We start from the raw sequence: 22,384 nt of genomic DNA on the forward strand, positions 1-22,384 counted from the left end.
TTACTCCTCTTTGCCAACGAGAAGCCTTTGTACATTAGCCCGTAATCCAGGATAAGGGGTAAGTATCTGCTTTTGCTCTGCCCCTGGATCATTCAAGTGCTGGCCCCAGGGGGCAGTATCACGCACTTTGGGAAACGCTGCTGTGCTAGAATTCTAGATGTCCGTCCACCTGAGAATCCTGTACCCACCTCCACTTCATGATTCTTCAAACATTGATCTAGGGATGCTCTGAAAAGACTTTGTAGGTGGAAGTAAGGTTACGAATCAAGTCCTTAAAAGCAGAGGAGGAAGGCAGAAGAGTCCGTCTGGAAGAAATACAGTGGAAGCATAGAAAGGCCCCGGCCATGGGAAGTCAGGGGCTATGAACAGGCCCTTGCTGACTGAGGTGGAGAGAGCAAGGGCTGGACGTCTGGGAGCCAAGGGGCCGCCCAGCAGACAGCCAGCACAGAGATGAAGACTTCACACTTGTACAGCTGCAAGGAACGGAAACCCTCCAACCTTCTGAATGAACTCAGGGGCAGATTCTTCCCAGAGCCTTCAGGTGGAGCCCAGAAGGCCGCCACCTTCTTTTGGTCTGGTAAAACCTGGAGCAAATAAACCAACCCCGGCCCCCTGAACTCCCGGCTGACAGATGTATGCGATAATAAATTTGTGTTGTTTTAAGGGGCTACATTTGTGGTAACTTGTTATGGCCACAAAAGAAAAGTGTAATGGATACTGAATTCATCATCTCCCCACCTGGAGGGATATCAAAGTGTGCCCAAGCCTCGTGACCCGAGGCTATTTAACCAGCGTCCAGATGCAGTCTCATGTTAAAATGTGAGGTTTTAGGCTTCACCTTAAGTCCTGGGAATGCTGTAATGCTCTCTGCTAGTTCCTTCCCTTTACCCACATATCAGTTGCAAACGTATGTGATGGGAAGGAATACCTTCTAGGAAGGCACTTGCTTGCTTTGATCCTAATGTGTGTGCTGTGAACACAAAGTATAGCGCTGAGAGCAATCGAGTGTTTCCTGGGGGAGGGACCAAGCCTCCTTTATCCTTCCTATAGAACACACGCTGGAGCAATCATTGTTGCAGGCTGCATGACTGTGTAGTCTTTTTAAAAGTTAACTTGAAAAACTGGACGTTGTATATATTTTTTCCCAATAGGTTATGCTCTCTAATCCAGTACCAGAAAACCCAGTGAATGTGGAAGCAGCCCAAATGCTGAGGACCAATGAAGCGATGTACCACATAGCAATCTTCAACCTTGTAAAGCCACCGTTACCAGGTGAGAGGTGCCTACTTATTCTTACTTGGCAGTAACAAGAAAAAGCAAGAAGTGCCGGCTCATTCTTACTTACAGGAAATCGGTGATCTGGCAAATAACTGTCCGGAAAGTGAATATGTACATATCTTCTGTATCCACTTTCAGTAATGAAATGGTTCTAAAATCTCTCCCACTGTCAGTCTTTGCCAAGTCAGTTACTGTTACACACACACACACACACACACACACACACACGGAATTTAAAGCTCATCAGAACCCATAGCATGGAATCTTTAGTGATCAGATGGATGGACAGTGACGATTGGAGAACTGGAGCAAGTGTCCCCATCACAGAGGCACACTATCGATGTTGAGCTCTTGGATCTATAGTGAGTATTTCTCAGGGATCACTCCTAAGCACCTCAGATCCTCCTGCTTTAAATCTCTCCTCTTCTTGATTGGCACAAATGTTCATCTTTCTTCTCCTCCTCCTGCTCCTTCTGTTTCTTTTGTTCCCTCCACGGCTATTCCTTCGAAGTGTCCATTAGAAATGTAAGGTTCAGAAGCCTCTCCGTCTTTTCTCCTCGAATGAGCCCTTGCTTTGCCCGTTGTTGATCCTGCTAGCGGCCTCTTTACTGCTGACTCTGTTTCCCTGTGCGCTCTCTCCAGCTAGCAGAGCAAAGCTATTGGCTCCTTGTACCCAAAGAGGCTTCCCGCAGCTGAGAGTCAGGCCCCTAGACATAGACGTTGTTCATGTCTAGCCTGCCCTTTCCTCCCAGGAGTGCACAGCCCCCTTGCATAGCAACTTCCAAGTCCGCTGGCCTCCTGATCAGCCTCCAAGGAGGCGTGACCTAATAAGCAAGGTAGGTCAGGAAGGCTAACTTGTGCTTGTGTACTAATTTGTAAGCCATGGCGTCATACGCTTTGTCTCCCGACGCCAGTGAAACCCAGGTGAATTGTTCCCTGAAGATTAGCAAAGCCAGCCCATGCTTACCCTGATTACTGGGGACTCTGTCCCTGTGAGGGACTGTAAACTTGCAAAGAGGCCCTGATTCTTTAGGAAGGGGCTGTGGGGAAGAGAGACTAATGCCGCCACACTTAGAAGCAGGATCTTTGATGTGGTGAAAAAAATGTGAATTGTTCACTGCAGATTAATGACTAAGCGCACGTAAGCCTGTGCTCACTTTGCTTTTTGGGTAATGTGACACTGTCAGGCTCATGCTGCCAAACTGATCCCTCCAGGTGCTCCTTGCTCACGAATGTCCATTGTCTCAGTGGACAGGCCTGTTCAATAGTGACCGAACTCAAGCCCTCGTCCGTGGAGCTGCTGGGTCTGAGGAACCACGGGGGATGTTAGCTTCCGTCTCTCTTGGTCTCCCTGAGCTGTGGCAATGGCTGCAGGCTGCCTCTAGCTGCCCCTGCAAGTTTGAAGCTGGCTTATACACAGAAGCAGTGGTATGAACTCACACTGACTGTGTTCATCTGGGTAGACGAGAGAAACACATTCATAGAGACAGTCATATTTATAAGAAAGAGCTTTATATACAAGAGCAATTGAATATGAGAAAATGTCCCAGCCTAGTCTAGATCAAGTCCATAAGACTGACATTAGCCCATATGTCTGATACCAATCAATAAAGTCTTCTTCAGACTCACGAAACACATGCAATGACGCCAAATGAGGGAAGATCACAGGCCAATGTATGTAAAATATTGTGGAACCAGTGGCAGTGGAAGCATCTTAGTGCTGGCAGGGGTCTCTACATGGCTCCTCCATCTTAGGACAGTAGCTAGCTCCACGTGTCTTGTCAGCTGCAATGTCTCCCAGGGAGTGAATCTGTGTCCCACTTCCAGTGAGCTATTGATCTCCATGGCGCCTCCAAATAAGGTCATCAAGCTGCGACCTGATTGACAAGCTAGACTCCACCCCTTTATTCTTAAGTCTCAAATTGACAGCAGATTATGTAACTACCACACTGATTCAATGGCTGACCTAACCATAGATGATAGCAAATTTGGATCACGGCTGAAGGTCCTAGTAGCTACAAGAGTGCAGCTCCTCAGCAGATATTTGTGGAATTACTGACTGACTAACAGAATGACGCATATCATTTGACTTTTCTTTTTTTTAACAGTGTTGTTGGCATTTAATTCACACATCATATAATGCAGTGGTTCAATCACATTAAGAAGAGTTGTTACCACAATCATTACCATAATCAGTTTTAGAACATTTTCTTCATTCTTGTACTCATTATTAATCCAGTTAATGTCTCTATAGATTTACTTATCCTTAATTTCATATACAGAAGAACATTTAAAAACAACAAGAATAACAAAGGAAAACAGATAAAAAAAATCAACAGAAAACAAAGCAGAAAACATGAAAAAGTAGAGCAAATTTAAATGGATCATAAAGGAGATCAAATAATAGGGTGCTAAATTTTAACGAAACTCCATCAGCAACAAACCGCCTTCCAGCGCATGCTGCAAGTTAGAAAGGCAATTCCTATCCCTTTTGTCCGACAAGATTCACCTGAGGCTTAATTCATGTTTATTTCTCTCATTAAAAAAAATTGAAACAGCTTTGAATGGGTCCACAGGGAGACCTCTCCCTCCCTAAGGGCTTCCCCATGCCCACTGCCCAGGGACCACAGCCCTTTCCCCTGCGGCTCTGAAATTGAGCACCATGTGTATTTCTGGGATGCTCAGTTTTAGAAGTCATTGGCAGACTTGTAAAATACAGAGTCGGTTCTTATACTGCCATCCTCACCTGTACTCTGCCTCTTGCTTCCTAAGAGAGTTAAAGTACCATGTTTGGTTGCGTTATTATGACTGTAAATATTCTTCACTGGTGAGCCACTTGTCTTATACAAGGATCGTGATTTTTCACTTCCTTCATTTCTTTAACCACCTGTTCTTCGCCTAGACGCTGTGACAAAGCTGGCGTGTTACTCCCAGGATGCTCAACCACAAAGTGTTCAGTCAGTTTCATTTTATCACCCCCACTCTACCCCACCCAACCCTAGAGATTTTCTTCCTATTTTGCTCCACCCTTCTCCTTTAATTCAAGGAGCCCTGGTGGCTTAATGGGTTATGCATTAGCTGCTAACCCCAAGGTCAGCAGTTCAAATCTACCCATAGTTCCATGGTAGAAAGATGAGGCTTTCTGCTCCTGTAAAGATTCACAATCACCAAGCCCCAAGGATAGTACTCCTGCTCAGAGCAGCCAATGCACACAAAGCACCATAGGGCTGGCCCCACCATGAGACACGACATCCCTCACTGACTCATAGCACTTCAAGGAACAACACTGGAGGCACAGTGCAGGAATTGTGCCCAATCTGACCGCACCACACCAGGGCAAAACGCTAAGGGAATGTAACAGAGCAGCAAGGGGGGCAAAGCAGTGAAGTCCCCGGGGGATACCAAAAATAAGACTTTGGGTCCAAGATGGGGCACCCCATCAGACTCGAACAGAAAATACTCCTAAAAGTCAACCTGGAACTATTTATAGGTCTTTCTTTCTTTCTTTCTTCCATCATTTTTTGTTGTTTCATTTTCTTTTGCTGTTTTGTTTTCTTCTGTGTTGTTTTTGTGCTTATTATTGTCTCTGCATGTCTATCTACATAAGATAGGTGGGATAAACAATCTGGAGATGGAAGAACAGATAGATTCTGGGAGGACATGGGAGAGGGGGAGGCAATGCGAAATGAAGTGGGTGTTAAAAAACCCCAGGGAAAGGGGAACAGCAAGTGATCTAAAACCAATGGTGAGGCGGGTGCAGGATGCCTGGCAGGACTTGATCAAGGACAATGTAACCAAGAAGAACTACTGAAACTGAATGAAGGCCGAACATGTGGGACAAGAGGAAAGTTAAAGTAAATAGAGGAAAGAGCTAGGAGGCAAAGGGCAGTTATAGAGGTCTAAATACAGGCATATACATGGGTAAATATACTTATGTATAACAATAGGGAAATAGATCTATGTACATATATTTATAGATTTTGTATTAAGGCAGCAGACAGACATTTGGCCACTACTCAAGTACTCCCTCAACACAAGAACACTTTGTTCTAATAACCTGGCATTCCGCGATGCTCACCTTCCTGACATCCCGCGATGCTCACCTTCCTGACATCGATGCTGAAGACAAAGTGGGTGCATATGCAAGTGTGGTGAAGAAAAATGATGGTGCCTGGCTACCAAAAGATATAGCATCTGGGATCTTAAAGGCTTTGAATAAACAAATGACCATCTAACTGAGAAGCAACAAAGTCCACATGGAAAAAGCACAACAGCCTCTGTGGTTTTGAGGTGTGAATGGGATCAGGTATCACACATCAAAGACCCAGAACAAAAAATCATATCTTTGTGAATGAGGGGGAGTGCAGAGTGGAGATTCAAAGCCCATCTGTAGACAATTGCACATCCCCTCACAGAAGGGTCACAAGGAAGAGACGAGGCTAGTCAAGGTCCACTATAGTTCCATTTAAACATACAGCTTTCCTTTATTTCTTTAATGCTTCCTCTCCCCCGCTATCATGACCCCAATTCTACCTTACATATCTGGCTATACCAGATCATGTACATGGATACAGATAAGAGCTGGTAATGCAGGGAATCCAGGACAGATGAACCCTTCAGTACCAATATTGAGAGGAGAGGGATATTAGGAGAAGGGGAAGGTGGAGGGTGAAAGGGGGAACCTATCACAATGATCTACACATAACTTCCTCCTTGGGAGACAGACAACAGAAAAGTGGGTGAAGGGAGATATCGGTCAGTGTAAGACATGAAAAAAATAATATATAAATTATCAAGGATTCATGAGGGAAGGATGGTTGGGCAGGGGGTGGGAAATGAGCTGATACCAAGGGCTCAAGTAGAAAGAAAATGTTTTGAAATTAATGATGGCAACAAATGTACAAATGTGCTTGACACAATGGATGGATGGATGGATTGTGGGAAGAGTTGTATGAGCCCCAATAAAATGATTAAAACAACAACTACCACAAGTAAAAAGATTCACATTCTAGAAAACCACAGGGGAAGTTCTACTCTGTCCGATTGGGTCACGGTGAGTCAGCATGAGTATCCTGTAATTCTGAAGTGGCAGCTGTCTAGATCTGTAGCCTGTACTCTGTTGGTTGGCTCCTTCATTGCATGGTGGTGTATCTTTTAGGAGCTACTTAAGCATGGGTTCAAGGGTATTTTGTGTGTCTTTTATGACTTGGTGTGTTAACAATGTATTTAGTCTACTCTCTCATATGGTCATAAAAATACTGACTGCCATTAAGCTGATTCAGACCCACAGTGACCCTATAGAGGATGTCTGAGGTGGTAAATCTTTACCGGTGCAGATACTCTGAACATCCTCCTATAGAGCTGCTAGTCCGTGGCTTCCAGGTCAGTACCACCAAAGCTCTAGTAAATCTATAGGGGCAGAAAGTCTTATCCTTTCCCCCAAGAGTCACTGGTGGTTCAAATGACCAAATTTATGGTTAGCAGCCTGACATATAAAAACCCACTATGCCCCCGGTGCCCTTTCGTATGGTCATAGTTTGTTCACACATGGAATTTTAGTTTGAAAGTAACTATTTTTCAGAATTTTAAAGGTAATTTTTTCTTAATTTCCTTCTAGGTTCTAATGTTGGTCTTGGAAAGTCTGATCTCATTCAGATGTCCAACTATTCATCCCTTTCGGGAAGCTTTTAGAATCTTCCACTGTGTCCAGTGATGTGAAATTTCGTGATGATGTTCCTTTGTGTTTGTGTTTGTTCTTGTTCTCCTTGCTCATCGTGTGAGAGAGACTGTTAAAAACTGCAAACTCGAACACGCCAGCTCTGGGAAATGTTCTCATCTGATGTTTGAAAATAATTTCTACCTTTCCGTTTTCCCTGTTGTCTCTTCTAGATTTGGATGTTAGCCTTTATCTTTTTTTCTTTTCAAACTAACATGTCTCTGTCTTTTAATGGTTTTTTGGAGACAGTTTCAGAAAAGTATGTTTCTACTTTCCACTCCCCCTTCTGCCTGTCTGTTTGGGTTGCTGTCCTGTCTTTCTCGATGTTGGCTTTGCTCAACTGTCCAGTGGCCTTTGGCTGTCCATTTATAATGGGGGGCCCGAAAGGAAGTAAAAACATTGGCTGTTCAATGGGCTGTTTTCTGCACTATCGGGGTATTCAGTAAGGACCCAGCACTTTCTTAAGTAGACCTAAGCCTGTCTATTGAAGTAGCCAGCGACATAATGGTCACACTGGCCTGTAAATAGTAAGGTTAGCTGGTTGCTACAAACAGCAAGGTTAGCTGGGGATTGAAATTACCAGCTGCTCCCTGGGAGAAAGACAAAGCCTTCTATTCCTGTCACGACTTACAGTCTGTAGGCAAACTACAGAGACAGGAACCGGGTCAATTGGTTCAACGGGACCCGAACCGGAGGCTGGCAAGAAATGGGGAGCTAACAGCAAGGAGTTGAAGGAGAGAGAAATGTGCTGGAACTGAGTGTAGTGATGGTTGCACACCTCTTGGGAATGTGATTGAGGTATTAGAATATATGATATGTAGAATTCTTCAAAATAAACGAATTACTGAAACAGGAAAAGAAGAAGAAGAGTTAGAATCTAGGAAACCCACAGGGCAGCTCTCCCTGTCTCATGGGGTCTCTCTGAGACAGATTCAGCTGGGTAGCTGGGAGGACTATTTATTTGTTTGTTTGTTTGTTTTCCTATGGAAGGAGCTCTGTTTTACACTTGTTATGTGCTAGGCTGCCAACCTCAAGGTTGGCAGTTTGAGCCCAATAGCCTTTTAAAAGAGAGAGACATGACAGCTTGCCTCCATAAAGATTATACCCTTGGAAACTCTATGGGGGCAGTTTTCTTCTGTCTATAGGGTTGTGGTGAGTCAGAATTGACTCAATGGTAATGGATTTGTGTTTTGTCCTGTGGTCAATCCTTCCGGCTAGCTGCTATGTGCTCCGCATGATTTATTTGACCTCGCTCCTGTTGCAGTCCCTTACCATACTCCCGTTCTGCTTTGTGTCAGATATCCTCTAGCCTGGACTGTCTTTGGTTCAGTCTCTCCAGAGATTAAGTATCCTGCATAGGGTAGGGGGTAGTCACAGGATTACACACAATGAGGGTATAAGTCCTCCAGGTCTGTGTTCCACCACTGTTGTGAGAGGTATCTGCTACTTCCAACTTTTCACTGTTTTCCAAAGTTCCAAAGTGTGAATCAGCATGCTTCCTATCACTTTTCCTCATCGTGCAGTTAGGTTTCAAATATCTCTGACCTGCTAAGACAATTACCATTTGACATCTGGTTTCTATCTTAGGGAGGGAAAATGTCATTTTTGGAGGGTTGGTTTTTTTTGGTTGAGGCTTTATACCTATTTGTATTCTTGTATTACCATTTTACTGAAGCTTTGGAAAGAGAACATGGAACGCTATATATTCAATTTTCAATGTTAACCAGAATCTTTTCATAATTTTTTTCTTTTCAGTGAAAGATGACGTTCTGGAGCCATTTGTAGAACCACAGAAATTTGTCAGGTAAATGTTCCTTTACACACTTCTTTGTAGATTTACTTGCAAGAGGATTATTTGTTTAAACTGTTTATATTTTTATCACCACTGGATTTTCCTTTTTTCCCCAATATCTAGAGGGGGTAGTAAGTATCTTTTTCCCTTACAATACCTTTTTAAAATGTTGTTTTTAAGGAAAACTTGGAAATGATTGATTCCTGTCTAAACAATCAGGTTAAAATTGAACATGACTGTACTAAACTGCCTATTTAAGATGCTCTGGCAGGAGCTCTGTTGGCATCATGGCTATGTGTTGGGTTGTTAACACAGGGTTGGCAGTTTGAGACCCCCAGCCACCCTGGGGAGATAGATGAGGCTTTCTACTTTCATAGAGTTGCTGTTTCAGAAACCCAGAGTCAGTTCTACCCTGCCCTCTAGGGTTGCGATGAGTCGGAATCATCTTGATGGCAGTGAGTTTGTTTTTGTGAGTTTAGCAATGTGGTGGTAACTGACCAGAAGGCCAGTCATTCAAACCTGCCAGTATCTCTGATGGAGAAAGCCATGACAATCCACTTCCAAGACTTACAGCCTCAGAAACCCAAAGGGGCAGTTCTGTTCTGTTCTATTCCAGAGGGTCACTGTGAGTCAGAATGGACCCAACGGCAGTGAGTTGTGAGGGCTTTTTGTTTTGTTTTGTTTTTTTGCAATGCAAAATAAAAGATACCAACATAAACACTGAGTATTATAGATTACAAAATTTCAAGTTATTAAGGAGATAAAATTATAGAAGATAATGTTAAGTGGGTCAAAGACATTGCACCGTTGGAGACACAACTCGACATGTGGCGATTCAGCCTTGTACGCGTCAACAGTGCACGGGCCTGCATGCGGACACTGGGTTATGCAGGGTTGTGTTGAGCATTTTCTCAGCCAACGAGATAAAGAAAATAGCCAACTAACTAGTGTTGAAGTAATACTTCCACTCACGCTTTCCTGACCGGCCCTGTATGACAGATGAGCACCATTAGGTAGCAATTTGTGCCTTGAGTTGGTGAGTCACTCAGTAGTTTGGGATTCAGAAGTGGGATATTATCGTTAGGCCCTAATAGTTGGTTTAGACTCTTTAGTGGCCGCCCATCTGGCAGAGTGGAACTGCCCCCATAGGATTTTATAGACTGTCAGCCGTGCAGGAAGGCGTCCGGGTGACAGAGTGGGCGAGGTGCTGTGCTAGTAACCACACGGTCAGCAGTTTGAACTCATTCACCCATCCGTGAGAGAAATATGAGGCTGTCTGCTCTTGTAAAGATTTACAATCTTGGAAACTTCTTTTTAAAAAGCCGTTACCGTCAAGTCAATTCTGAGTCGTCTAAAACTCGCCGCCTTCGAGCCGCTTCTGACTCACAGCAACCCTGTACGACAGGGAAAACTTTTCCCAGAGATTGTGACTCTTCAAGAGAGTAAACAGACTCCTCTTTCTCCTGAGAAGTGCCTGATGGTTTCAAACTGCTGACCTTGTGCTTAGCAACCCCACACAAAAGCACTATGCCACCAGGATGCACAGTGACCCCATGTCGAGTTCCCAGAATGATGTACTTTTATAGAAGTAGACAACCGTGTCTTTCTCTTGTGGAGCAGCTGGTGAGTGTGAACTTCCAACCTTGTGCTTCCCAGCCCAGCATGCACCCAACAGCACCAACAAGACTCCTCTGAGAACCCCTGCCAGCCCCCAAACCAAACTCACAGCTAAATCATAGCAACCATACGAGACAAGGTATTACAGGCCCCCGTGAGTTTTCGAGGCTGTAACTCTTTTTCAGGAGTAGAAAGCCCTGTCTTTGTCCCGGAGGAGTGACTGGCTGAGCTTGCAGTTAGCTGCTCAACACCACCACTACCCCACCAGGGCTCCCTCTGCAGCCCATAGAGGGTTGGGATGCAGTAGAATTCTCTAGACGGTAGTGGTCTGGCTTATTCCTTACAGGAGCAGGTTGCCAGACCTTTCTCCCGAGGAGCCTCTGAGTGTGTTAAAAATACTGACTTTTCATTTTGCAAAAAGCACCTATTCGCCAACAAGGAGAGTAGAGATATCAGGAGGGTTAGGGGAGGGTGGGGGGAGAAAGGGACAATCAATCACAAGAATCAACCTAAAACTCCCTCCCAGGGGTACGAACAATGGAAAAGTGGGTGAGAGGCAATGGAGAACGATGTAAGATATGGGAAAAATCATCCATAACTTATCAAGAGCCAAGGAGGAGGGTAGGAGAGGGAGGAGGAAGAAACGGGGAGCTGGTATCAGGGGCTCAAGTGGGAAGAGAATGCTTTGGAAATGATGATGGCGGCATATGTCCAAATGTGCTTGACACAACAGATGAGTGTATGGATTGTGATAAGAGATGTAAGAGCCTCCAATAAAAGTATTTAAAATTTTTTAAAAGAGAAAGCACCTATTCATTGTGGCTCCTTATAAAGCGTCACACCCAATAAAATGTGAGGAGCCACAGTTGTGCGGCAGAAGGATGCGTTCTTTTACTTTTAAGGAGAGGTTATGTAATATAGCACCAAAGTGGGTAAATAAGAGAACTATCAAACGAGTACACAGAGAATTGAAGATGGTAATTAGTAAGGACTTCTCTCAGGAGGTGAAATTTTAGCCGAGAGATAAATGACAGGGATTCTGTCGGGGAAGTTTCAGAAAGGAGCATTCTAAACATAAGTAGTGCAAAGCCCTACACTGGGTGTGAGCATGGCGTGCTGGAGGACTGGAGCAGGTGAGTGCAGCTGGAGCGGAGTGCCGTAAATGTCAGCGAGGACACATAGTGAAGTACAGGCTTTATAAACCTGGCACGGCATTTGGATTATACACATTCAGTAGAAATTAAAATATATTAGATTACATTTTTTAAATGTTACTTTAGCTGCTGTGTGGGGACTATACATACCAGTGGGCTTCCAAAAGTTTGTGGCGAAATGGAGTTAAAAGGAAATGGAATTTTCCCACGAAATGTTTGAAGTCCTGGGGTTGTAGGGGAGCTTAGAGAAGAGTTGGTAGCATGTAGTAGCGGTAGACAAGGGGGGAGCTGATGGCTGTTTGGAATAGGATTAAAGGCAGAGATGTGGAAATGGATAAAAGTGGATTAAGTAAATACATTCACAATATGGTTTGAAGAAGATTTGTGACGATGTTTGGATTAGATGTGGGACGTGAGAGAAAGTAGAATCAAGAATAATAACTAGATTTCGGGTTGAGCTGGGTGACTAATGTTGTCATTTATGTAAGGTGGGGAGGGGATAAGAGGAGAGGCTGGTTTGAGGTCCAAATAAATCATTTTGTGTTGATAACTAGTGAGTTTGAACTGCCTACTGAATTAACTTGTCTATTAAGTAAAATTGTCAGGAAGCAATTGGATGAAGGCTTTGGAGTTTGTGTGGGAGGTTGAGATTTTGGAAGACCATTGGCATAAGTAGTATTTAAATCCATCAAACTAGACAATATCACCTAGAGAGAAAATTCAAAAAGGAAAAATAAGAAGGACTGCTACTGAGGCTGAGAGAATTCAACATTCACAGGTGGCCAGCAGGAAGAGCAGAAGAGGCCAAGAGGAACCACCAATGAGGCCAAGAGGAACCACCAATGAGGCCAAGAGGCCAAGAGGAACCACCAAGAGGAACCACCAATGAGGCCAAGAGGCCAAGAGGAACCACCAATGAGGCCAAGAGGCCAAGAGGAACCACCAAGAGGAACCACCAATGAGGCCAAGAGGAACCACCAAGAGGAACCACCAATGAGCTAGGGAAAAACCCAAATGATCGAGAGTATTACTAGGCATTAAACAAGAAATGACTCACTGATATGCCTCTCTCCTTTCCAATGGTTATACATTCGATCATCTCCTGACCCTCCTTATCAGACAGATGTACTCCATTCCCAACTCCTCTCATTCATCAGTCCTAATCAATAGCCACAATCTTCTAACTTTTTGTTTGAATTATTATATAACCAAGTGGAAATAAACTGTCCAACCCCACTGGTGCGTCTATGACTACATTCTGACCAGATTTCTGTTTTTAAGTGGAATGTAGTAAAAAGCACTCATGCCTAGCATTCTAAGCTCAACAAAAGGATAGGAGATATCGCAGAACCAGATGTTTAAGATTACTGAGAAACTGTGAAAGCAGTGAGGACTGGATGCATAAAATTCAAGTGGGAAAAGTCCTTCCTAATTCTCAGGGCTGAAGTGATAAAGACCAGACAGATGTCCCATCAAAGGCCTGGAAATTCCAGGCCAAAGAATAGGAGCAAATAGGAGGTGGTTCAAGACTTATCCAAACTACAATCCAGGCACAACCCATTCGTTCCATCAAGAATTGAGGTGAGCGGCCACTTTCTTTCTCTGCCCATGAGCAGAAAGGTAGGTGATGTTCTCTGAAGCCTGCATGATTCTTTTATGTGCAACATTGAACACAAACACAAAAATAAACAGTTATGTAAAGAGAGAGGCAAAAAAGCTTGACTGGTAATTAGGGGGAGCAGAGACAAAGAACAACACAAAGAGCAGAATCCAAAACAATCAAGATAATGGAGTTATTAGTAACCCTGATTAGTACATTAAAGAAAATCAAGAAATGATGACCAGAATGGATAACAATGTGGAACAAGATCTTCTAAAACAGAAGATGATGATTCAGTATATCTGGGGTGGTGATGCAAATTCTCTACAGGGATCATACCAGAGTGAACGAGTTTGAAGTCCTATTTCAAACAAGAAGTGGAATATGTTTTTAAAAAAATCAAGCATTCTAATACTAAAAATGAGAGTGTTATATCTAAATTCCTTTAAACAATTTTATTGGGGGCTCGTGTAGCTCTTATCACAATCAATACGTACATACATCATGCCAAGCACATTTGTACCTTTGTTGCCATCATCATTTTCAAACCATTTTCTTTCTACTTGAGCCCTTGGGATCATCAGCTCATTTTTTCTCTCCCTTCCCCACCCTCCCACTCTCATGAACCCTTGATAAATTTTAAATTATTATTATTATTTCATGTCTTACACTGACCAATGTCTCCCTTCACCCACTTTTCTGTTGTCCATCCCTCTGGGAGGGGGTTATATGTAAATCATTTTGATTGGTTCCCCTTTCTCTCCCCACTTTCCCCTTACTCTTCTGGTATCACTACTCTCATTATTGGTCATGCAGAGTTTATCTGTCCTCGATTCCCTGTGTTTCCAGCTCTTATCCGTACCCGGGTACAGGCTCTGATCTAGCCGGATTTGTAAGGTAGAATTGGGGTCATAATAGTGCGGAGGGGAAGCATCAAAGAACTAGAGAAACGTTGTATGTTTCATTGGTGCTACACTGCACCCTGAGTGGTTCTTTTCTTCCTTGTGACCTTTCTGTAAGTGGCTGTCCAATTGCCTACAGATGGCCCTTGGGTCTCTACTCCGCACTCCTCCCCCCCATTCACATTGATATGAATTTTTGTTTTGGGTCTTTGATGTCTGATACCTGATCCCCTCAATACCTCGTGATCACACAGGTTGGTGTGCTTCTTCCATGTGAACTTTGTTGCTTCTGAGCTAGATGGTCACTTGTTTTACCTTCAAGCCTTTAAGACCCCAGGTGCTATATCTTTTGATAGCTGGGTACCATCAGCTTTCTTCACCACATTTGCTTATGCAAACATTTTCTCTTCAGCGATCGTGTCTGGAAGGTGAGCATCACGGAAAGCCAGGTTATTAGAAAAAAGTGTTCTTGCATTGATGGAGTACCCGAGTAAAGACCCGATGTCCATCTGCTACCTTAATACTTAATATATAAATATATGTATATAGATCTATTTCCCCATCATTATATAAAAATATATTTACAGATGTACACTGCCTGGATTTAGACCTCTATAAATGCCCTTAGCCTCCTAGTTTTTCCCTGTATTTCCATTTACTTTCATCTTGTCCCACTATCATGTTTGGCCTTCATTCAGGTTTTAGAAATCCCTCTCGGTTACATTGCCCATGATTAAACCCTACCTGGCATCCTGCACCCTGCCTCACCATCAATTTTAGATCACTTGTTGTTCCCTCATCCCTGGGTTTGTTAACATCCACTTTCTTCCCCCTGGCCTCCCTCTCTCCAATGTCCACCTGGAACCATCGGTCTGTTCCTTGTTCCTCTGGATTGTTTATCCCACCTATTTTATCTAGGTAGATATGCAGAGACAATAATAAGCTCAAAAACAATACTGAGCAAAGTAAAACAAAAAAGAAAACAACAGTAACAAAAAAACAACGGCAAAAAAAGAGAAAAGCCTATAAATAGGTCCAGGACTATTTGTTGACCTTTAGGAGTGTTTTTTGGTCAAGTCTGATGGGGTACCATGCCCTGGCCCCAAAGTCCATTTTTGGTATTCCCCAGAAACTTCATTGATTTGTTCTCCTTGCTGCTCTGTTGCATGCCCTTAGCATTTTGCCCAGGTATGGTGGGGTCAGATTGGGCACAATTCCAGCACTGTGCCTCTAGTGTTGTCCCTCATAGCACTATGGGTCAGTGAGGGACGTCGTGTCTTGTGGTGGGGGCCAGCCCTATGCATTGGCTGCTCTGAACAGGAATATGGTTCTAGGGGCTTGGTGGGCCAGGATATGTTCTATTCTCTCTCCTTCCCTCTTCTTTTGCTCCTGTGTACTCTGATCAGATGTGCCCTTCTCCCTGAGCTGTAGCTTCAGTGCTATCCTCTGAAGTGGATTCATTTGGGTGGGGGGGAGCAGGGGTGTCTGTGTAGTTGAGATTGGAGACAGCCCCACAGACCTCTCTTTGGGTTCTGTTTCATTCTGGTATGTTGCATTCATGTCTTGGTGCCTCAAGTTGAAATGTGGTCCCCCCGCTTTCCTGTGGAGATATAAACCACATCCTCCCCTTGAGTATGTTAGTACCCTGTTCCCCGCTACCTATGTCCTATTTATTTATTTATTTATTTATTTTTTTATTTTCCTCTCCTTTTTAGTTGGCTGCCATATGTATCCCTGAATTGGGTCTGGTTCTTGCCATACTACCTGGACTTCACCCAGGAATGTATCTATACAGTAGCTTTTCCCATATATCCCTTTTGCATTTTTTAAGCATACCTCAGTGGACCCATGTTGTATTTATCCTTTTGTTCTTGGCTTACTTCACTTAGCATCATTTCCTCCAATTCTTCCCATGTGGAGATGTGCTTCATGCATTCATCACTGCTTTTTCAGGGATGCATAATACTCCATTGCATGTATGTACTGGTTTTTTAATCCATTCATCCATTGATGGAAATTTGGGTTGTTTCTAATGCCTTACAAATGTGAACTGTGCCACAATGAACACTGGAGCACAAATGTGTGGCTCTCGGGTTTTTCTTGCCCCTTCTAGGTATATGCCTAGTAGGGAGATTGCTGGGTTGTATGGTAGCTCAATTTCCATCTGTTTTAGATATCACCAAAGAGTGGGCTGGAGTTCCCCCAGCTGCTTAAAGGGCTTTGGAGCATAGGTGGGAGTTCCCTGCAGCAAAGGCTGGCAGGATTTCCCCTGTTGCAGAGAATGGCAGCTCCCCCACCTGAGTGCAGGGCAGGTGTGATTGCCCTAGTGAAGGGGGGTGGTCTGGAGGCTGGTAGTGGCTTGTGAGAGGAAAAAAGAAGAGGGGAGGAAAAAAACAACTGATCCCGCTAAGTCTGTGTGGGGAAAGAGAGAAGAGAGAGAAACAAAAGTAAAAATAGTAAAAATATAGTTGAGCCCCATCACCTGACCATGGGGCTGGAGGGGTTTAAACCCTGCCCAGAGGCAGCAGCAAGCTTGTGGCTGTGTTGAAGTAAAGGCCTTGAGCTGGCCAAAGGAGCCTGGCTCTGGCTGAGACTGTGGTGGGACTAAGGTTAAGCCGTAGCCAGCCTCCACCGGGGTTAGCCAAAAGCCCATAGCTCCTCAAACTTAGTGGATCTGTGTCTCCTTATCTTTATGATGCTCCTGCTGTGCCCCGGCAGTGTGGAATTTCCCTCTCAGAGGCTCTCCTGTGTTTATTTCTGTGGAGTCCCTGTGGTGTGTTACTCAGTCATCATCTTGCTGGAAGTCTTTAAATCTAAAATTAAGAATTTATTGGATAATTTTAACAGAAAATTGGTAGGTTAAAGATTGTGCTAATGTCAAGGTCAATGTTTCAAATCTACCAGCCCTTGTAAGAGAGAAAAACAAGGCTTCCCACATCAGTAAATACTTACAGCTTTTGGAACCATAAGAGGCAGAGCTGTTCTGCTGTATGGGGCCACTATGATTCAGAAGAGATTTGATGGCAGAGTTTGTTTTGCCTCGATTATCCTCCCTTACAACATTGTTGTCAGATGTTTTACTTGCCTCTTTAGGACACATTTAACAATCAAAATATGTGTAAAAATGGTTGGAAAATAAAGACATTTTTTAGGCAAGTATGTTTATCACCCATAGACCTTAACTGTAAGAAATACTACTGCAAATTATCACATTCTTAAGAAAAATACCCAATAATAAACTACAGGAAAGTAAGGAGAGGTGAATAATTCAAGAAGCTTGTATTTTGGGGGCATAGTACTAATATAGGAGAAGTATAGTAAGTTAAGAATACATATTGGAATCTCCATGGTAACCACTAAAACCTACAGGAATGTTTGACTCAACATGTTTTACTTAGGAATAAAGAAAATAATCAAAAAGCTCGATTAATCGAAAAAAAATGAAAGGAAAGAGAGTCTAAAAAGAATAAAAAGCAGATGGGGCACATGGAAAATAAATAAATAAACAACAAGACAGAGACGTACAAATATACAAGTACATAAACTAAACGTAAATTACTGAAAATTCAAATGAAAGGAACAAGACTGTCAGACAGATGATCCTGTAGACCAGGAGGAGCATTGTTGGTTCTGTGGGGTCAGTGTTGGACTGTGAACTGCAAGGTTGGGGTACACATGCAGATTTAAAGTGGCAGGGCACACACAAAAATAACATGCAAACAGCAATTAAAAGAAGCGTTCAGGTTGTATTTCTTCTGAGACAAACTTGTTTGTTTTTTGGGCAGTCCAGGGCACTTTCAGTATTCTACACCAGCACCGTAGTTCAAATGCACTGGTTCTTCCTCGGTTTTCCTTATTCAACGTCCAACTTTCACATTCATCTGAGGCGATTGAAAATGCCATGGCTTTTGTCAGGTGCACCCCAGTCCTCAAAGTAGCATCTTTGCTTTTCAACACCTTAAAGAGGCAATGCTTCCTTTGAGCTCTTGACTGCTACTCCCATGAGCACTGATTGTGGATGCAAAGACGACAAAATCCTTGAGAACTTCAACCTTGGTTCCGATTTATCACGATGTTGCCTATTGGTCCTGTTGTGTTTGTTTTATGAAAATCTAGTATAGCTAGGTTAGTATTACTAGAAATAGGAGATGCATCCCATAATGAAAAATGAGTCACAAAGAAAGATATCATAATATTTAATTTATACGCTGCTGAAAACAAAACTTCAAAATAAAGGAAAAGTTGACAGAATTAAAGGGAGAAATAGGCAAATCCACAATTATGGTTTGAAGTTTTAACCTCCCTTTCTCATAGAGGTGGAACAAAAATTTAAATGAAAGAATCAATAAGCTGATAGTTTTGAACCTGTGGCTAACCAACTTGGCCTAGATGACATTATTTAGAAGACTCTCCAACATTTCTGAATATATGTTCTTCTCAAGTGCCTATGAACCCACATCGAGATCAAGCAGATGCTAAGCTATGCCCTATCTCAGTATTTCAGAAGATTGTAATCATATAGTATGCATTCTCTGACTGTGGTAAAATTAAATCAGAGCTCAACAATAAAAATTAAGCAGAAAATCCCAGAATGTTTGAAAATTTGGCAATGAGCTTCTCAATTGAGGGAAAACACCATAAGAATTATTTTTAAAATCATAACTACAGTGAAAATATGTCACACCAACTCTGCTACTCCTAAGAGAATACTAAGAAAATCTTAAAGCTTTAAACAAAAAGATGTCAAAAGTTGGAAGTAAGTGACCTAATCTTTTACTCAGAAAGCTAGATAAGGAACAACTGCTTAGTTCCAAACAAGTCAGGGAGAAAATAATAATCTATTTAAAATTAAGGAAATAAAATAGGCTACCAAGGTTAATTGGCATAGTGTAGTTCACAAACATAATGCTCTGTGTCCTACTCTGAGGAGTGACTAGTCTTAGGAGCTCAAGAGCTGTCATATAAGGGGCAACTATTAGTTTCTCCTCATCTGAACGAAGGGGTGGGGATGAACATCGAAAGTTAATGTGGAAATAATTCGTTCTATGACCCAAATAAGCATCAACCTAAATATCCATGAGACCAGAAGAACTGGATGAAGCCCAGCTACCTCTACCGACAGCTCTAAACAGGATGTTATGAGAAGTTCCTGAATAGAGTGGAAGTAAAATGTAGACGAAAACCGGAAGTCGGGAAAGAGATGACCTTGACTGGTCAGATAGCGACTGGTGGATCCCCAAGACTATGGCCTTTAGTCACCCTTCAGTTCTAGTGCTAAACTCACCCTATGACTTGAAAATACAAATAATTGCATAATAAAGTCAGGCATATATAATATATCCGTAGGTAAGTCAACAAGTGTCCTACAAAATCATGTAATTTCTTTTGAAAGATTAATAAAATCAATAAGCTACAAATAAGTTTTATAAAGAAAAAAACAAATGAACATAATTTGGAATGAAATAAGAGGGACCATTACAGAGCCTACAGACAACATAAATGAAACAAGAGAACGGTATGGGCAATTCCATGACAGAAATGTCCTCCCTGACCTTTTTTAATGTCTATAGGGCTCTTTCCCGTCTTATGCATTGTTTGTATTACGGCTGTGGTAGTTACATAATCTGTTGTCAATTTGAGACTTAGGAGTGAAGGGGTGATTACCTCATTTGGAGGCGGTAGGGAGATAAATAGCTCATTAGAATGGGGACCATGCTCACTCCCTGGGAGACATTGTAACTGACAAGACACATGGAACTATGCTGGAACCCTGGAGCTGAAGGAGCCATATGGAGACCCCTGCCAGTGCTGAGATGTCTCTACCACGACTGGATCCACAAGACTTCCCACCCACTGGCCTGTGATCTTCCTGCATTTGGCATCCTTGCATGTGTTTCATGAGTCTGAAAGGAATTTGTGGATTGGTATCAGACATATGGGACTTATACCGGATTTATGGTGGACAGGGCTGGGATGTTTTCTCAATATTGCTCTTGCATATAAAGCTCTTTCTTATACATATATGAGTCTTCCTAGATTTGTTTCTCTAGTCCATCCAGATGGACACATTGTCTTTATACTGTTATGATTTTAGCCTTACCACCTTAATATGATTTTGTTTGTTATAGTTTTCTGTTGGTTTTCCCAGCTGTGAAGCACAGAAGGAGTGGATACATAATGAAATATCTGATACATGGGGTGATAGGGAAGACAGGGGAGGGGGTGGGCGATAGGGAGGGAGGGAAAGGGGATTTCAGGTGTAAATAATGAAGGCAGTAAGGGGGAAGAAGCACTAGAATGGATTGTGATTGCACAACTAAGTTTAAAGGTGATTTAACCATGTTGGGGGGGGGGGTGCTCTAAGATTGATGTGATGGTGGCTGTACAATGCACCTTGATATGATTCAATGATTGAACTATTGAATTATATGATACATAAATTACATACCAATAAAACTGTTGGAGGCAAAAAAAGATCTGATATTTTATCCACCACCGCCCCCAAGAGAAAAGCTCATATACAAAGCATTAAAATTGTATTAAATGCTTTTCTTTTAATATTGGGAACCAAGAAAGTATATCCATATCTTACTACTTCCTCTGCTTTCATTGTACTAAATATATTCTTATTGCATTAAAATAGTATATATATTTTTTATGTCACAACAAATCTGCTTGAAATATAGTACAGTGACTTTCATCACATTTGCTATTCAACCATCCCTATTCACAACTTTTTTTTGTTTTTTTGGTTAAATAGCTCACACATACAATTTAATCATTTAGTCATATTAAAACTCATGCCATCATCACCACGATTAATTTCAGAACATTTTCTTCTCATACTAATTATCATTGGCTGCTCATTTCCCCCATTATCCCCTGTCATGCCCCCAGGTAATTATTAATTCAGTTACTGCCTCTATAGATTTACCTATCCTGGATTTCATATGCAGAAAATCAAATAAAACACAAACAGGAAGCAAGCAAACCAAAAGGAAAAACAAAACGAACAACAACTAGAGAAAACATGGAAAACCTCAAACAAAAAGAAAACAGAGAATATTAAAACCGACTTTAAAATGGACCAAAGGGAGATGAAAGGATCAGGTGTTTCATTTCCACCTACCTACCTGCGCCATAATTGACTTTACCATGTCCTCTGTCCAACAAATAGCAAGGCTGTTCACATCCCTGGACTATATCCAGAGGGAATTCACCAGGGCCTTAATCCATGGGGACACTTTGGGCTTCTACTGCAAACCAAGTGTTCACAGATACCATTCCCTGTGGATTTTGTTATTTGTAATCCTTGATCACATAGGCTGGTGTGCTTTTCCCATGTGGACTTAATTGATGTCTCACTTAGATAGCTGTTTATTGTAACACAAGCCTTTAAGACCCCTATTCTTTCTGATAGCGAGGCATCACCTGGTTTCTGCACCACACCTTGCTGTAGTACCTAGACCTTCAACGATGCCTTCATGGAGGCAAGTACAAGTAAGGCCGTTTTATAAGACCTAATTTTTCTTAGATTGGGGACAGAATTAAGTGCGGGCACAGAATCCATTCATATACCTATGCGTTATATATACCTCTGGTTCACCTTAGAGACTTCACTATCATTTCATGATAGAGACCATTTTAAATCATCCTCCTGTGCCATAAAGTAATTCTGTTGAGAGTGTCATTCCTTTATCCAATAGGATAGCACTTACAACACTGTTGAGACAAATGCAGGCTGTCTTCAGACCACAATATGTGCATTGTTGACTGGTACAGATTAAACTTTTAAGTAACTGGATATTATTTACATGTAAAATGGGAGTTGGTATTAGGGAAAAATTTCACTCATTCACAAAGGTAGATAGAATCTTGCTTGCCAGACTAATAAATGTCATATGAAAGCAAGAAGGCCATTAAAGTGGCAAATATATGGTCATCTTAGCCACCATCCACTGGGCACTCTCAAAACATCAGTCTAACGATCACCAACTCCATAGCCATGGTGTTGCACCATCTGCTGCTTCTCTTACTAGATAGTTTAAGTCCAGCCTATGTCAGTTCCTTAAATCTGCTACAGGTGAGTTTAATGTAAAAGTTTGCTTAGTGGGGTTTCCACCTCCAGTCCTTTTGGTGTGGCCTTTGAAGGATGTTGCATGGTTTGAAATGACAGGATCTTAAGGACTAGCAGTTGATAGCACATGACCTAGCAAGGTAAATTGTCCTTCCCAACCCCCTCATTATCAACCTGCAATATGCAGATGGTAAAACCTTGCTTGCCAAAATAAAGAGGACCTACAGATAAAGATCAAAGACTACAGA

At 42.4% G+C, this 22,384-nt stretch overlaps 1 protein-coding gene across 1 annotated transcript in view; it reads left to right on the forward strand.

The window, feature by feature from the left end:
• Positions 1 to 22,384, forward strand: part of UBE2U (ubiquitin conjugating enzyme E2 U) — a 73,712-nt gene that overhangs the window by 20,553 nt on the left and 30,775 nt on the right. Inside the window, exons 5-6 of the mRNA XM_075535155.1 lie at positions 1,152 to 1,272; positions 8,750 to 8,798. Coding sequence (XP_075391270.1) covers positions 1,152 to 1,272; positions 8,750 to 8,798 — 170 coding nt within the window. The remainder of the gene's footprint in view (positions 1 to 1,151; positions 1,273 to 8,749; positions 8,799 to 22,384) is intronic.

The sequence above is a fragment of the Tenrec ecaudatus genome, chromosome 1 (genome assembly GCF_050624435.1).
Source record: "Tenrec ecaudatus isolate mTenEca1 chromosome 1, mTenEca1.hap1, whole genome shotgun sequence".
Taxonomy (NCBI): domain Eukaryota; kingdom Metazoa; phylum Chordata; class Mammalia; order Afrosoricida; family Tenrecidae; genus Tenrec; species Tenrec ecaudatus.